Source organism: Malassezia globosa, assembly GCF_000181695.2.
Source record: "Malassezia globosa CBS 7966 chromosome Unknown mgl_sf_6.1, whole genome shotgun sequence".
NCBI classification, from domain to species: Eukaryota; Fungi; Basidiomycota; class Malasseziomycetes; order Malasseziales; family Malasseziaceae; genus Malassezia; species Malassezia globosa.
Genome location: NW_001849866.1, coordinates 1 through 16,102, shown reverse-complemented (window position 1 = coordinate 16,102; position 16,102 = coordinate 1). Strand labels below are relative to the sequence as shown.

At 52.8% G+C, this 16,102-nt stretch overlaps 7 protein-coding genes across 7 annotated transcripts; 3 read left to right on the top strand and 4 right to left on the bottom strand.

Moving 5' to 3' along the window:
• Window positions 1–287: 287 nt before the first annotated feature.
• MGL_2474 (uncharacterized protein) lies at window positions 288–2,885 on the bottom strand (the record flags this gene model as incomplete). The annotated part of the gene is made up of 1 exon (XM_001730040.1): window positions 288–2,885. One exon carries the CDS (start codon window positions 2,883–2,885, stop codon window positions 288–290), a length of 2,598 nt encoding a protein of 865 aa, XP_001730092.1.
• Window positions 2,886–3,227: 342 nt separating this feature from the next.
• Window positions 3,228–3,905, top strand: MGL_2473 (uncharacterized protein; the record flags this gene model as incomplete). Its single annotated transcript, XM_001730039.1, has 3 exons — window positions 3,228–3,378; window positions 3,427–3,799; window positions 3,875–3,905. The coding sequence occupies 3 exons, from the start codon at window positions 3,228–3,230 to the stop codon at window positions 3,903–3,905; spliced, it is 555 nt and encodes a 184-aa protein (XP_001730091.1).
• A 135-nt stretch (window positions 3,906–4,040) lies between these two features.
• Window positions 4,041–8,030, bottom strand: MGL_2472 (uncharacterized protein; the record flags this gene model as incomplete). The annotated part of the gene is made up of 1 exon (XM_001730038.1): window positions 4,041–8,030. The coding sequence occupies one exon, from the start codon at window positions 8,028–8,030 to the stop codon at window positions 4,041–4,043; it is 3,990 nt and encodes a 1,329-aa protein (XP_001730090.1).
• A 997-nt stretch (window positions 8,031–9,027) lies between these two features.
• On the bottom strand, window positions 9,028–10,566 carry MGL_2471 (uncharacterized protein; the record flags this gene model as incomplete). Its single annotated transcript, XM_001730037.1, has 1 exon — window positions 9,028–10,566. The coding sequence occupies one exon, from the start codon at window positions 10,564–10,566 to the stop codon at window positions 9,028–9,030; it is 1,539 nt and encodes a 512-aa protein (XP_001730089.1).
• A 475-nt stretch (window positions 10,567–11,041) lies between these two features.
• On the bottom strand, window positions 11,042–12,442 carry MGL_2470 (uncharacterized protein; the record flags this gene model as incomplete). The annotated part of the gene is made up of 2 exons (XM_001730036.1): window positions 11,042–12,331; window positions 12,404–12,442. 2 exons carry the CDS (start codon window positions 12,440–12,442, stop codon window positions 11,042–11,044), a joined length of 1,329 nt encoding a protein of 442 aa, XP_001730088.1.
• A 301-nt stretch (window positions 12,443–12,743) lies between these two features.
• Window positions 12,744–13,222, top strand: MGL_2469 (uncharacterized protein; the record flags this gene model as incomplete). The annotated part of the gene is made up of 2 exons (XM_001730035.1): window positions 12,744–13,005; window positions 13,077–13,222. The coding sequence occupies 2 exons, from the start codon at window positions 12,744–12,746 to the stop codon at window positions 13,220–13,222; spliced, it is 408 nt and encodes a 135-aa protein (XP_001730087.1).
• Window positions 13,223–13,750: 528 nt separating this feature from the next.
• On the top strand, window positions 13,751–15,708 carry MGL_2468 (uncharacterized protein; the record flags this gene model as incomplete). The annotated part of the gene is made up of 2 exons (XM_001730034.1): window positions 13,751–15,638; window positions 15,665–15,708. 2 exons carry the CDS (start codon window positions 13,751–13,753, stop codon window positions 15,706–15,708), a joined length of 1,932 nt encoding a protein of 643 aa, XP_001730086.1.
• Window positions 15,709–16,102: the final 394 nt, after the last annotated feature.

The following is a 16,102-nucleotide window of genomic DNA, read 5'->3' as shown; positions in this document are numbered from 1 at the left end:
CCCCACGCCTGATGAATGTAGCTAAAGGGAGCAAGACTCGCATTCAAGTCCTCTAGAACCACGGGACAGACAAATGTCTATAGACCCAGTATCGCTCTAACGTCAATGGAAGATACATGATGACCAACGAGGAATGACTCACCGGGTCTGCGCGTCCGCCGCTACATTCGTGGGTAAGACAAACGCCTTAATGTTTATATGACAATGCTAATACTACAAGAAAAGATTCGTAATAAACGTCACGCACAGAGAATCAAAGGCATACAATGTACGTGTGCATGGAAGAACTATTCGGAAGACTTCGGTGGCAGCGAATCGCTAGAAGTCATCTCGGATGAAGGAGGAACGGCGCTGCGGCGAACGCTAGCTGAAGTACGACCACGAGCAGTTCCATCACGTGCCGATGTGCCGCTTCGGTTTCGCTTCTTGATCACATCAGTTTTCAAAGAAAGTGGACGCATCACGCCATGAAGGCGATGGAATAAACCACAAGCGTTGCACAGCACATTTCCATCGGGATCTCGACGCCATAGAGGCGTCATGGACGTGTGGCAATTGAAGCATCTGGTTGTGGACGTTGGCGAAGAGGCGCTGCCAAGGTTTTCTGCAGACAGGGTTGCATGTAGCTGCGACTGCTGGTGATGCTGTTGCTGCTGTTGCTGTTCCATGCATTCATTGGGAGACTTGGGCTGAGGCTGTTCAGGTGAGGACATCGGAACATGCCTCGTCAGATTAGTGTTTAGAGCAGTGCATGGCACGCTGAAGTACGAGTCAGGAACTTGATGGCCCGCTTGCATCGGCGAGTACTGGTTTTGCATAGGCCCGGGAAAAGATGAAGATGGGTCCACAACCGATAAAGGATGAAATACAGAGGTGAAAAATGTGCCGTTAGGATTTGTCTGATCAAAAAGCACAGACTGCTGCGAATGGATTGGCGGCCTTTGTATTGTCTGGGAGAAAATTCTTTCGGAGGGCATTGATGAAGAATCCATGTCAGTGAGCGTCTGACTTGATAGCATGCCACTGGCACTATTTCCCCCCAATGATCCACTGGCAGGTGTGCGCTGCGCAAGCAACTGTGTCGGATCGACATGCAAAAGCGAAGGAGACACTGCCGGATTTGAGGTGGCACTTGGAGTGCTTGGCGAGCTTGCTGGCGTAGAAGATGTTGCTCCTGCAAATCCTGAAAAAGAGGCATTCAAAAAGTTGCTTTGCAGGTTTGGGGTGGAAGGGTGTACAGATGCAGGCATGGACGTAGGTGCGAATGATGCGGGGGCAATCGAATCGGTCTGTAAGCGAGGATTTATTTGCATCATAGGCGGTAGATTCTCGTTTGTAACAGAAGCGGACCTCGTTGGCAACGAACTCAACGATGAGGAAGGCATGTCCGTATGGTTGGTATTAGACTCTGCTCCTGGAGGGGGCATGAAAAAGTCAAATGAAACGGAAGGCATGTACTGCATGAGACCATGCGAGTACGAATGAGGCATTTCGCGAGATAGACCTGAAGCAACACGTTGGTCTCCAGTTTTGGGCATGCTCATGCCAAATGGCATGGGAGATCCGCCTCTCACACGTTTGCGAGACTGAACTTGTTCAGCGTCATTCGACTTGTCCGCCAGCTGAGACACCCGATTACGAGGACCGCGAGACTCACTGCGTTCGCGGACCTTGTGATCGAACGAGGTCTTTCGCACGAGACGAGGAAGAAATCCATATTCAGGATGTTGATTTGCTTTATGTCCGACATAATCGTCAATGCCAGGTACACTGTCGAGCATCGATTTGTTGGACAAAAATCCATCGTCCCGGTCTTGATTAAGGTGAAGAGAGTTGATGCGCTTGCCGCTCATTTCCATGACAACATGAGCATGGTGCTCCAGATCAGACACTGCGCGCCATGCATTGGGTTCTGACTGGTCAAAAAGGTTTTTATAAGCCGCCATTGTGAATTCGTTAAGTAATCGCTTCTTTGCAAGTTCTTTGTCTGACTCGGAAAAGACTGCGCTCGACTCTTCAGAAGACCGAGAAACAGTCATGTCTTGCTTCGGCAGAGTCAAGGATGGCTGTGTCGCGGAGACGGAGTGTAACGGAGACATGTTTTCGACGCCCGAAATGGGTCGTGGCGGTAGCAAGTTCGCAGGTAAAAGCAAGTCTGACCCCGTCGAACCAGCCATGTCAAGGATATCATTTGTGACTTCATTAAAAAGCAGCTCGGGGTCACGTAGACCTAGGTCAAGCATCATGTCTTGTTGGGATCCAAGACCAAATGGGTCCCCATTCATCAACGGCGAGTCGGCAGGGTGTCTCTCCCGAGAGCACTGGCGCCGAGAACTAGAACGCTCAAGGTCCATCATGCTCAATGAACGTGAGCGTGAGCGTTGAAAGAAACGAGAGTTCTCATTCGTTGGCTTCACATCAAAAGGCATCGCGCTCACCCCTATCGTGCGCACCGTCTTGTTGCGCCCGCGTTGCACGTCGACCCCTGATTCACGCTCTTCAGAGCAAGAAGGCGCAGCATGCAGAGAGGAAGAGGGCAAGACTGATGTCGGCGAGTCTGTCTTTTTAGCTGTGTCTGTAGCTGGAGAAACAGCAGACGAACTGGGAGTGGTGGCAACAAAGCCCGCATTCGCGGTATTCTTGGATGAAAGCGAGGAGTCTAGCGAGTTAGCGACAGACTCATGTTGCTCACGCTGACGGCGTAGAGTGAGAGACATGAGCCGCCACGTAAGATTCTCCATTCGTGCAGCGTTGGGAAGTTGGTCGCGTTGTTTGGCGTACATCCGCCAAACCTGCGTGGCAAGAGGATCCTTTTCAGCCAAGACCACCGGATCCATCTCTTCTTTTGACGGAGCATGATGCTCTGGGAAGCCAGGATCATGCATGGTGCAACAACACAAGATGCTTGGTACCTCTCCCCTCAATACTGCGTATTTGCAATCAGCGACTGGAAGGCGTCATGTCGACCGGACGTGTAACGAGGCCTTCAGAAAATTAGGCGGCGGCGCCACCCACACTTAGGCCTGTCTGCCCACGCCAAGCGCACGGTGTGACCTAGATGGCTTCGCCAATCACAGCGCGGCAGCTTCTCGGATCTAGACTCTTTCCGGGCCTGCGCGTCCCCTCCTATTTTAGGGGCATATCACGTGAGTCAGACATGCTGCGGGAGGATGCGCGCAAGACTGTCTACAATGACTTGAGACGCAGATCGCAACGCACGGATCGCCATGGGATTGACATTTTCCTCACTGTATGAGTCTCTGTTCTGGTGGAGACGCCAGGCACCCATGCGCATTCTCATGCTGGGTCTCGATAGTGCAGGCAAAACGACCATCCTGTACAGACTCCAGCTGGGGGAAGTTATTTCCACCATACCGAGTACGTGAAAGCGTGTGAGCCGCGAAGCACTCACACACATCTCGAAAGCGATTGGATTCAACGTCGAGACAGTTGAGTACAAAAATATCCAGCTTCAAGTGTGGGACTTGGGCGGTCAGTCGAGCATTCGCCCGTATTGGCGATGCTATTACGCTGACACATCGGCTATTATCTATGTTGTAGATGCATCTGACCAAGAGCGTCTGCCGACTGCGCGTGCAGAACTCTTAGCTATGTTGGCAGAAGAAGAGCTTGCTAAATGCAAGCTGCTTGTATTTGCGAATAAGCAGGACCTGCCGAATGCTTTGGACGAAGTCCAGATTGGTAAAGCAATTGGCTTGGACGAACTACGCGACCGGCAGTGGAGTATTTGGCGCTGCTGTGCCAAGGATGGTACCGGCTTACAAGAAGGCCTGGATTGGTACGTGGCTGCTTGAGCGATATGCGCTTTATTTGTTTGTTTTACGTGCAACTCACCAACACGACACAAACTCAGGCTTGTTGACGCACTGCGTGCGAACCCGTAATGACTGACCCTTTTTTTTCATGGCCATGCATTTATGAAACAACTATGATGAGAAAACACAAAGAGTATAGAGAGAGAGGGGAGGGGAAGACCAGTTGGATCGACTATGTGATTTTCATCATCATCGAAACCATATTTAGTCCACGACAATGTACCGCGGTTTGCCTGTCCTCCTCTTGCTTCCCCCACCACTAGAAGTAGTCTTGGCAGGAGGACCGACCTTCGCAGCAGCAGTATCAGGTGCTGCCGATCTTGATGTTGTTGATGTTGTGCTAGACGGTGGTCCACCTTCAGTATGTTTGGTTGTTGCATCATTACCGCTGCTTATTTTGGTGTCTGATGCGGGGGCATTGGCCGGCTTCTTAGGCGGGGGCGGCAGCGCTGCAGGGGCGGCAGCGCTGTCAGCGCCGGCTTTTTTGTTGACCCAGCGTTTCAGCTCCTTGTCATAGTAGAAAGATGTCTCTTCTCCTAGATGCGCTCTCACAGCCTTACCCTCCTTCTCATTCTGCTGAGCACTGGAACTTCGCGAGCCAAGCAGACGACCAAGCCATGAATTGCCCGAAGACTTTTCCGCTGGCTTCGCCTTTGGTTCTGGTTCTTTGGGAGGCTCCTTCGCTTGTGACTCTGCGTGGTTTTTATCGGAAGCCGTCGTCTTTTTATGACTGGTGTTACCGAAACCGAGATCATCGTCCTCGTCAGGCTCTTTATCCTGAGCTGCAGAGGCCGTTGCAGAGGGCGGTGGTGGTGCCTTGGAGGCTGTTGCTGATGGAACGATGGGCTCTAAAGCGGGCATTGGCATTGTCGACAGGAGCCCGTCCTGACCGACAGCAGATTCCACCCGATGGAAGACCGGAGGCGCAGCAGGCGTAATCTCCTGGTCATTCTCATTTCTATCCGCCTGTGGCGATGTTTCTGCCTTGGCATCAGCGTCGTTATCAGCTTCAGCCTGAGGCTCTTGGTCAGGGACATCAGGGGACGCATTGTCTTGGGCAGTGAAGGTCGTGTCTTGGTCCTCACATGGATCAGCGCCTGTCTCACCTTTATCTGCATCAGGGTCACCAGAGGGCTCCATGCTGTCTGATTCTTCCACTTGGTTTTCGTCATAAGCGGCCTCGGGGTAGTTGCCTTCCGTATACTCGCCCTGAACAACGCCCTCGGCGTAATCGCCATGGCAGTCACCCTCGACGTACTCGCCCCCTGCATAATCTCCCTCGGCATAGTTGCCGTGGTAGTCACCTTCGGTGTACTCGCCTCCTGCATAATCTCCCTCGGCATAGTCGCCCTGGTAGCCGCCTTCTGCATAATCTCCCTCGGCATAGTCGCCTTGGTAGTTGCCTTCTGCATACTCGCCTCCTGTATAGTCTCCCTCAGCATATTCCCCCTGGTAGTCTTCCTTAGCATAGTCACCTGCGTAGTCGCCTTCAGCGTACTCGCCTCCCGCATAGTTTCCCTCAGCATAATCGGCTTGATAGTCGCCTTCAGCGTACTCGCCTCCCGCATAGTCTCCCTCAGCATAATCGGCTTGATCGTCGCCTTCAGCGTACTCGCCTCCTGCATAGTCTCCCTCAGCATAGTTGCCCCGGTACGGTTCTTCTGCATATTCGCTCGTCACTGGTTCGGACAGTTCTTGCGGCACGTAAGATTCGCCATACGCATCAGCCGAGTAGCTGCCTCCCGTTGGCGTGTCGCCGAGGACGGAAGGCCTTGGAGTCTCAGATGCAATAGAAGCGACTTCTGGCGTAATTGCACTGTAGTGCGTGAATGCACCAACAGCTGACTCCTGGCTTTTGCTCTTCGATTGATCCTGCGCAGCGCTTTCTTCACCAGCAATAAACTTCGTCAACCGCCCCTCGAGAGCGCCCCAGACACCATCCAACGTCGGGCGCTGTAGTTTCTTGCTCCATGACTGTGTCTCGCCATGAACGTGCGTGCCATTGAGTCTGTTCATCAGCTGATGCAGCTCCGTCTGTAGCATCGGCGTCAGCAGAGGAGGCGCGCCTTTGGTCTGAGTCAGGTTGATCAGCGCGTCACAGTACTTCTTGGCACGTGCTGAGTCGCCGAGTTCGTCATACACGGCCGCCATGACTATCTTATAGGGAGCAAGAGCTGGAATACCCACGTACGGCTCGGCGTTTCTTGGGTGCGAAAGTGAGTACGCATATTCAAGTACTTCCGTCATCAGCAACGCATCCATGTCATTCAGCACAGTATGCACAGGCGCACCTGACACAGTGCCCAGCATGAGGAACGGCTTCTCCGGCATCTTGATCCATGCGCGATGCTGATGCGCGAGAAGATAGCAGACATGCGCAGCCTCAGGCAGGCCGGCAGTCATGAGACCATCGCCAATGGCACAGAGCACGGTGGTCTGACTATTAGGCGAGCCGCGGTTCGACAAGAGCGTCGCCACGGCCTGGCGCCATTGTACATGCTGTGCTTCGGGCGAGAGCTGAGAAGGTCCGCGGAATAGTTCGGCAATCTGCTCAGGCGTCTGGTCTGTATATAGGCCATACGCGACCTTGATGCTTGTGTAGTCCTTGCGCAATGCATCGTCGGCATCTGAGTCATCCAGCTCGTGATGCACGAACTCTGACATAACACGATCGCGAGTCTCTTTGTTCAACTGCTGAGAAAGAACCATCGCATGTGCCCACATGCGTTCGCGTAAAGCCAAATCCACGGCTCGTGGCAGGTCGCCTTCCTGCAAGATTGTCTGAAGCTCTTCCAAGAAGCCCTGACGAAGCGTATAGGTCCGGATTGGACGTTTCGTTGCAGATTGCGACGATGCTCGTGAGTACGTCGGCACATTAAAGGCGCCGAAGTCTGTCGCTTCGCTGCGCCCCTGCAACAGATCGGTGACTGTCGGTATTTGTGCCGGGTCGTCAGCTAGCTTGCCATCGTGCTCGAGCAGTAGCACCAGCAGCTTGAGAAGAAGAACCTTGTCCTCTGTACGGCGCCAATCATTTACGTCACTCTGCGGCATGCTGTCGTCCGTAGAGTGGATAACAGACTTGCGCCGCAAGTAGCCGATGCCACTGGCCGATTCACTGATCTGCTCATGCAAGTATCGGATTGTGTCGGCTTTCTTCTGCTTGTGGTTCACACGTGTTCCTTCGAAGAGAGGGCCTGGGAACTTGTGCATGTCGAGAGTCGAGAACGGTCGCGCTCCCACGAGATGTGCAAGCGAGTGAATCTTCACACTCCGTTGCATGTGTGGACTCGAGTAGTCAAACGCATCGCCCTTTGCGACGGCAAGTGGTAAGTAGATCGCCAACTTTCCACCAATCCCAAATGCAGCCAGCGGCACGGATGCTTTGCCCCGGTCTTGCATAGGATCATTTTCCATGACACCTGCGGTGCTTGGTGGCGCAGGAACGTATTCCTGGGAGGCATAGGCATCGTGTGCATACACGTCGTCTTGCACATCCGCATCCTGATCATCGTTCCAACCCCATGCGTCGTCATCCTCAGCACCCACAGCTGCGGCTGCATTTGTATCTGCCTCTGTCTCTTGTTCAAATTCGGCCGAATCGCCCCAGCCCCACGCATTGTCGACGTCCGAGACACTCGGAATCTTGGCATGCGTCTTTGCATCTTGCTCCGAACTCGCTGAAGGAGCGACAGGTGCGGCTGCTGGGAGCTCTCTTGCTGCGATACGTGCACGATCAGCTGGCTTCTCGTGCGTCTTGGCATGAGCTGGGTTGACAGCACCAGGCCTTGATGGCGAGCGCACCGATGACGGCTTGGATGGGGCAGGACCTGATTTGGCCTCTGGCATGCTTGTCAGCTCAGCATTGCGCTGAGCATTTAGACCACGTTGAGTTGAAGGGGGCACTTTTTCAGAAGCGGCATGTGAAGTGATCGACGTCGCCGAATTCGGCTGGGAGGAAGCCGGGCCTGTGGCAGTAGCTTTGAGCGGCTGCAATTCAGATGAGGGGAATAGGCCTGCTTCTTGCGCATTTGCAGCTGAACGACGTTGGCGATGGGATGAACGGATAGTGGCCTTTGGGGGGCCTTGCAATCCTGCTCTTGACGCAGGTGTCTGAGATCGCACATCTGCCTTGGGGGGAGGAGAACCGGTCTTGCGAGTGGGGGGTGCTTGAGATGGAGCGGGTTTGGCTTGCATAGTGTCGGGTGCATTGGACGGCTGTGGCGCATGAACATCCGCTGAATCTGTGACTGTGGCGGTCGAGACATGAGGATCAGCAGTTTCGTTTGTCTCAACAGGAGCCACATCCTGGTATCCCTGCTCAGTTCCAGACGCGTATTCAACAAACACATTTTCGCCTCCTGGGGAATATTCGCCATCAAAATCACCTTCAGGAGCATAGTTGTCTTGGTGGTCACCATCTTGAGCGTATTTTCCTTTAGATGGGTACTCTCTTTCCGCGGCTTTATCACGCTGTGGAGCATAGCCGCTTTCGGGAACATGTTCGTCCTGGTACCCACCTTCAAGTGCGTATGCACCCTCAGTCGGGTACTCGCCCTCTGGTGCGTATTCACTCTGGTATTCGCCTTCAGGTGGATACTCGCCCTCTGGTGCGTATTCACTCTGGTATTCGCCTTCAGGTGGATACTCGCCCTCGGGTGCATATTCGCCTTCAGCTGGGTATTCTCCTTCAGGTGGATACTCACCCTGGTACTCACCCTCAGCTGGATATTCGCCTTCAGGTGCGTACTCGCCCTCCGGCGCATATTCGCCTTCAGCTAGGTATTCTCCTTCCGGCGGATACTCACCCTGGTACTCACCCTCAGCTGGATATTCGCCTTCAGGTGCGTACTCGCCCTCCGGCGCATATTCGCCTTCAGCTGGGTATTCTCCTTCCGGCGGATAATCGCCTTGATACTCACCCTCAGCTGGATACTCGCCTTCAGGTGCGTACTCGCCCTCCGGTGCATATTCGCCTTCAGCTGGGTATTCTCCTTCCGGCGGATAATCGCCTTGATACTCACCCTCAGCTGGGTATTCTCCTTCAGGTGGATAATCACCCTGGTATTCACCCTCAGCTGGATACTCGCCTTCAGGTGCGTACTCACCCTCGGGTGCATATTCTCCTTCAGCTGGGTATTCTCCTTCAGGTGGATACTCACCCTGGTACTCACCCTCAGCTGGGTACTCGCCTTCAGCTAGATACTCGACTTCGGGTGGATACTCGCCCTCGGGTGCATATTCGCTTCAGCTGGGTATTCTCCTTCAGGTGGAAATCACCTTGGTACGCGCCCTCTGCTAGGTACTCGCCATCAGCTGGATACCCTCCTTCGGGTGGGTATTCGCTCTGGTATTCATCTTGAACAAACCCTCCCTCGTACTCCCCTTGTACTGCATAATTACCCTGAAAGGCTGCGTCGGGAACATACTCGTGTTGGCCTGCGTAATCTTGCTCAATTTGCTCGCCATAATAGCCTTGATCATAAGCCTGGTCTTGTTCATAGTTGTAAGCGGGTCCGAGCTGATCACCCATGGATTTGGTAGATGTTGTCGCCCCCGTGTCACCTAGCATATCATTCAGCTCGGTATCATACTGTGATGGGTCCAAGAATTCATCATCCTGCTGCTGGTAGCCGACGTCCCAGCCAAGCGTTGCCCCATCCTGAGCATATTGATCATACTCGTTGTGCTGGGCATGCGAGTCATATGGAGCGCCATCTTGCGCGTATTGACCGTTTTGGTCATATGAATCATAGTTGAAGTCTCCTTCACCGTATTGGCCATAGTATGTATCGTTTCCATCATACTGTGGACCTCCTCCAGCATACGGACTGTTCTGCACACCATACTGGTTAAATAGATGCTGGTCCTGCACATGTGAGTCTGCAGAGTCGATGAGTGCTGGCTCTTGGCGTGTTGTTGCCGCTGGCTGGGCTGCGAGCGAATCAAACGCTGGTTGAGTTGGAGCATCATGAGGCTCCGTTACAGCTTGGTCAGTATCATTTACAGCTTCTCCCTCATAGCTGTACGGATTCCGACTACCCTCGCCATGATAAGGCCATCCATGTGTATCATTGGATTGAAAATGGTCGGTTTCCAGCGACGGGCTCAGATCCCAAGTCTTATTCGCACGACTTGCATCCATTCCCTGTTCACGTTTTGGAACATGATGTCCCTGTCTTTGCTGCTGCAATGGTTTTGAGAAGCGCGTTGGTGGTGGCCGTGTTGCCCGTGGAGCCATATCCGGAGCAGGCTGTGACCCGATACTTCGACCCGTCGGCTGGGACTGCAAGCTCTGACCCGTATTTTGTGCACTCATAGTTTTTTGAGGCCAATGCATGTCATACGATGGGGATGGGCGGCCTGATTGAGTCGGCTGCGTAGGCATACGACCAATTGGCGTGGATTTCGAAGGAGCCTGTTGTCCGGCACGGCCTGCCGGAGGCGGCTGCCCTCCCCTAGCATATCGACCATGTGTAGATGTAGCGACATTCGTGCGAGATTCCCATGGTGGAGATTTCTGCACCGTGCCAAATACATCCGTCGGCGGTTCGGCGAACAGTGACGAAACATTCGACGACGCAGACTCCGTTGTCTGCGGTTGTGACCGCACGGGTTGAGGGACTGCATTCAGCCGCGCAATGTTGCCGCGCTGCTGTGCAGGCTTCATACTCGGGCGATTCTGCAAAGGCGGCATTGCGCCCTGATGGCGTTGTTTGGGTGGCAATGCCATGCTTGTCACCCACTCCAAGCCCAAGCAAGGTTCACAAACGACAGATGGTCTCTGAACACGTGAAGAAACTCACGTCCGATGCGAACGGGTCCGGGGGTATGTGGAATTATTTGTCTTGTCCACATTGAACTGGCTTTCGTGCGTCTCCACCCGCCAGCAAGGCAACTGATTTCGATCATAGATCCCAGACTGCCTCGCCGAGCCCATCCCCTTGGCAAAAGACATACGCGTCTGTGGGCAAAACTACTTACACATCGCAGGTAAAACAGGAATCTTTTGGTCGTCTTACTAAACACTATGGATTTATGATGGGCAGGCACAAAATCCAGAGGTAAAAGCGAAGAGGAATGAAAAGCACGATTGAGCCGCAAAATAGAAAGGAGCAATCAACTCCAGGAGATAAAATACCAAGACATTGAAGGGCGTATATGCATGCGACATGCGCGGTGAGAGTACAAGAATGTAAGAGCCGAACTTAGTAGGCATCTTCATCATCACTCATAAATTCATCCTCCTGCTCATCGTACATAGCAAGATCCTCGAAAGCCACCTTGTAACGCAGAATACCGCCAATGCCACCGAAGCCCTTACAGAACTGCATACCTTCCTGTGAGCGATCAGTGACAAACTCTAGGTTTGTACCAAACTGCTTATAATTTTCAGCAATCCATTCAAGAAGTGGTTGGGGCTCTTCCACTTCTTCCATTTCTGCCCCTGTCGCCTTGTCGATAAATCGAGAGCGGTCTTCTTCTTGTTCTTGCTCTTTATTCAACAAAATGACGTGTTCTCTACCTTCCGAATCGCGAAGCACATGACGCGTGTGCTCGAGGTTCTCCCACACGATCAGTGTCTCGACAGCACCCATCTCGAGGGCACGGAACGTGTCATCTAGACCAAAGCAGTACTTGCCTGACTCAGTAGAAATCTCGTCAAAGTACTTCTGGATAAGCCGCTTCTCCTGCACGAACTTGACATTCGCGAGACTGTCGGCTGCAAGTTCAATTGCTTGGTTGAAACCGTTCTCACCACCATACGACACATCGACAATTTGAATGATCTTTGGTGCAAGCCGGTAGTCGAGCAGGTCTGATTGACTCAGCTCATTCTTAAAGTCGGCAGAACCAGCCAGAACTAGACCCGTTACATTACACTTAGTATCCGTAATGAAGTGTTGCGCCGCATATTCAGCAACCTTTCGGACGTAGTTGTGACGAGCTTCTTCACGCAAACGCGAGAAACGTAGGGCAGACTGACCACCACGACCATGTTTTTTGGGCAGATCAACAGAGAACTTGTGCAAGACTGTGCGAGTGTTACCCGAAACAGACCCGAAGAGAGTGCCATTACCGTCCATGATGATGAACCCAAAGCGAGCATCTGATTCTAGCAGCTCCGCCAGTGCTTCAGTATGGAATTTATTATCACACAAGTACAATGACGTATTAATGGGCTTGAATGGCTCAAAGGAAAAGTTAACCTTTTTCTCCTTGCCTTCGGCCGTCAGTACCGTTCCACAGTATACAACAAGACCATTGTCAGGTACTCGTGAATATAGCTTCAGGCGCTGCTGCGTCGACGTGATAGCTGCCAACACCGACAAACGATTCACACGTGATTTGATGTTGCTTGCTGTGCCGTATTCCTGCGTAAGCATGTTTGTTGCCTGCGAAAGCTGCGATTTGGGCGGTAGAATCAAACTAATCATAGATGTACCGGCGCCACGCGCATTTTCAAGGCTCTTGATGAGTTTCTTCACCTTCCAGATCTATTCAGTTGGTCAGTAAATTCTGTGAGAGAGAAAGAGTTTGTGAGGAGAGGAATAGGGGAAGTAACGCACCTGGATATTTTGGTCAGTCTCGCTCATAGGTTGTGACATGTTGTCTCAATTCGACACCTATGCTCCGTTTGTGCTACTTTGGGTGCACCAACAACGGTAGTAGAGAAGCTTTGTGCTGACGACGTTCGAACTGCCCGGTTGGAGGATGACAAATTTTCAAGCCTGCACCCTCTGCCCTCCAGAGCTGTTCTTTTTTTTTACGGCACTACAAGGCTTGTTTCCCTGGCTCTAAGTGTGTAGCTGTCGATGAAAAATAAAGTACTGGAATTTGCAGAAATACCCAGATACCTTCGATCATATGTCGGTCAAGCCTTCTCTTTTCCTCTGTGAGCCACAAGCCATGTTTGCTTCGTCGGTTCTGCGTGCTCCGCGCATTCCTCGCAGTGCTCTATCGACACAGCCCCGACTGGGTGGAGCAGCTAGAACTTTCGCCATTCCTTGCCGCAAGGTGGTGGTCGAATACTGCGAAAAAAGTGTCGCAAGCAAGGGCACACGCGATTACCTCTTGCAACAAGCTGTGTCGATTGCGCGTGCTTATCCGTCTGTAGAATTCGTGGTTATTCCACGCCCACAAAAATCTCCTGTCTTGCGTGGATTTTACCGTAAGTAACTATGAGAACTCACACGGCAGTGAACGGACGCACCAAAGTCATTTCTACTCATAACCTAGCAGCGACACAAGTGGGGCCTAAAATGCAACTGATTTTGGATGCTAGCGGCGCAAAAACACATCATCTCAAGCGTACGCCTGTGGCCAGCTCGAATGAGTCAGCTCGTGGTGTTTGGAGCCCGATGCACGACAACTTGCCTAAATTGTAAGAGCAAGTCACTGCACCTTCAGTCAAGCATTAGTGAGGCATGTTCATGGTCGCTATACGGCTACGGTCATTAGGAAACGATTCACGCTTATATTACGTTTGTGTTTCACTTTTGAAGCCGGTCGAATGCCGCGCTTCATACTTGCCCCCCCCCCTCCCCGATCTAATCTACCGCGACATCCTTCCCGCCTCCTTTCTCTCTATTTTTTCATGTATACCAGTGTCATAGTTAGAGAATTCACAACCCGCTGACATGGCATCCCAGCCATCAGAGCGACCGTTCCATCATCAGGTCATCATGTGGGGCTACATGCTACATTCGGCCGAAAAGTAGCATCCATCCAAGCGCGTTCGCAGGTGTGACCAGACTGTAGGCAGGGACAGTGACAATCGAAGCTGACACACAGTCCACTTACATACACACACCTCGTATCATACGTCGTAAAGCCGATTGCGCCCGCGCAGGCCCTGTCAGCCGTCCTTCGTTCATCAAAGGTGGACGTTGCGCTGTCCCCTGCATTGAAACGCCATGGATAGCTTGTTTGGGCGGAAACGCTGGGGGCGCCAGAATGAGGATCGATCGGCAGCTCGTCGCACGGTCGATCTGTCAGACGAGGCGCCTGGAGCTTTCGCCATGAGCGCTCCTACTATAACTCCTGTGCGCTCAGGCAGTATCAGCTCGGGGCACTCTCGCGTTTCAACGGATACGCAGCGCCGTGGCACTGGTGCAGCTTCTCCAGCGCCCACGCTGCAAGTGCCAATTGTTCGCCATCCGATGGACCCTGATATTAGTGCTTTGCGCCAATCTCTCCTGAGTCGTATGCATGAGCTCCGAACAAATCGGCCGCTTGATGCAGAAGTCGAGCTCATGTTTGCTGACCTCATGAACCGCCGGGATCTGCTGGGCGGACCTGGCGCTCCGCCGCATGAGGCGCTCAACAATATGTTCGAATTTACTATGGAAAAGAAGTGGAAGCTTGTTTACAATGATTTACTCACGATGCAGGGGTCTGCGCTCGAGAGACCGCGTCGATTCGTCACGAATAACGTGTCCTCGGCGTCGTCCAGCACGCCGATGGTTCTTGTGCGCAATTCGCCGGAATGGTTTATCAAAAAATTTATGGACAACTCCGTCACAACCAAGCACATCGAGTCACTCGCCGTTACACTGCGGACGTGTGCTATTGGGTGGCTTCAGAGCTTTGTGGAAGCCAAAGGCACACATGTCCTTTCGAGCTACTTGCTTGCCCTACAGACGCGTGGCACGTTGAACGAGCAAGACTTGAGCCAGGAGTACGAAGTGCTCAAGGCGTTCCGCTCGCTCTTCAACAGCAAGCCAGGCGCGCATGATGCCCTTCAACACCCAAAGTGTATCTGTGGCATTGCCCGTTCGCTCGTGTCACACCAGTTGTCGACGCGAAAGCAGGCATCGGATATTTTGTTGTTTCTGTGTCATTGGGAAAAACCTCGTGGACACAGCCTCGTGTTGCAAGGGATCGATGAGCTACGAGTTGCGTTTGATCGACATGGCCGTTTCGACGCCTGGTTCTCGGCGCTGGAAGCGGCGATTGACGGACGTGGTCGTATGGGCAGCCTTGTGGGTGCAAGCGATGAGGTGCGTCGACTTCAGCTCAGTGCCATGCCTGAAGCTGGTTTGCCGGAGTATGTGGTCAACAATATGTTCTTAGTGAATGCGCTGGTCAACAGCGATATTGTCGACTCGCTCCAGGCACGTGTGCATCTTCGCAGCCAGATGACAGCGAGTGGTCTGCCGCGGATCATGGCAAAAATGCGTGAGCTCTCGACGCCGGATCTTGATGTCCAAATGTCTGTTTACGAGAAAAATGCTGCAGCGGACCAGGAAGAGATGATGGAATCGTTTCATCAGAGCACCGTTAAGGACCTGAACGATCCTCAAGACGTATTTCGGCTAGTCATGGACCGCGTGCAAGACTCACGCGCTAAAGATTTTTTCATGAGCGCATTACAACATCTCTTGTTTATCCAGCGGGATGGCGCTGATTTGGTGCATTTCTACCAGCTCATTGACTCCATGATTTCCACTGTCGTCATGGACCGTGATGGTGCCGCGACGAATGCCGACTTGGAGTCGCTTATGGGCACCTCGCTCAACAATGTGTTGGACCGCTTTGCCGACCAGGATTTGCTCGAACGTCTGCAGCACGAGCTGAAAGATGCCCATGCTTTCTTGCGATCGCGCGATGCTGAAATCACACAGCTCAAAGCCCAGATTCACGAGTCAGCAGGTGGCTTGGTTGGGCATTTGCAGACGCAGATCCGCGAACTTCAGCATGACTTGGACCTATCGCGTGAAAATACAATGTCCATGCAGCAAGATATGGATGAGATGGAGCGCTCTTATGTTGACCGGATCTTAGGCTTGGAGCTCGAACTGCGTGAGTCGACGTCATTACTACGTCAGGCTCAAGATACCAAGCAGAACGACCCATCATTTTCACATTTTAATCGCCAAGTGCTTCGCGACTCGCTGGAACGACAAGTGGAACGGAGTCGAACCATTCGTAAGCTTGTTTCGAACTCTTCCACAGATTCGTTTGTCCCTCTTGACACAGCGGCTCCCAACTCGCCGAACGTCGTACTTCCGTCTCCCCGCGTCCCTCCTCGCTCACTCAGTCGCAATCAGCACGCAGATCAGTCGCCCAACACAACAGATGTGTCCGACCGTATCGGGCGTGCTGCCATGAGGACTGACACGCCAACATCTCTCTCACCAGGCACTGACAGTGTTGACGCGTTCCCAAGCTCGAACTCGTCTCTGGACGAATCAAACGAGTGGGGCATGCAGGCAATTCTCGCTACACGCATGGCACGCAATTCTGATATGCAAGAGCGGATGCGG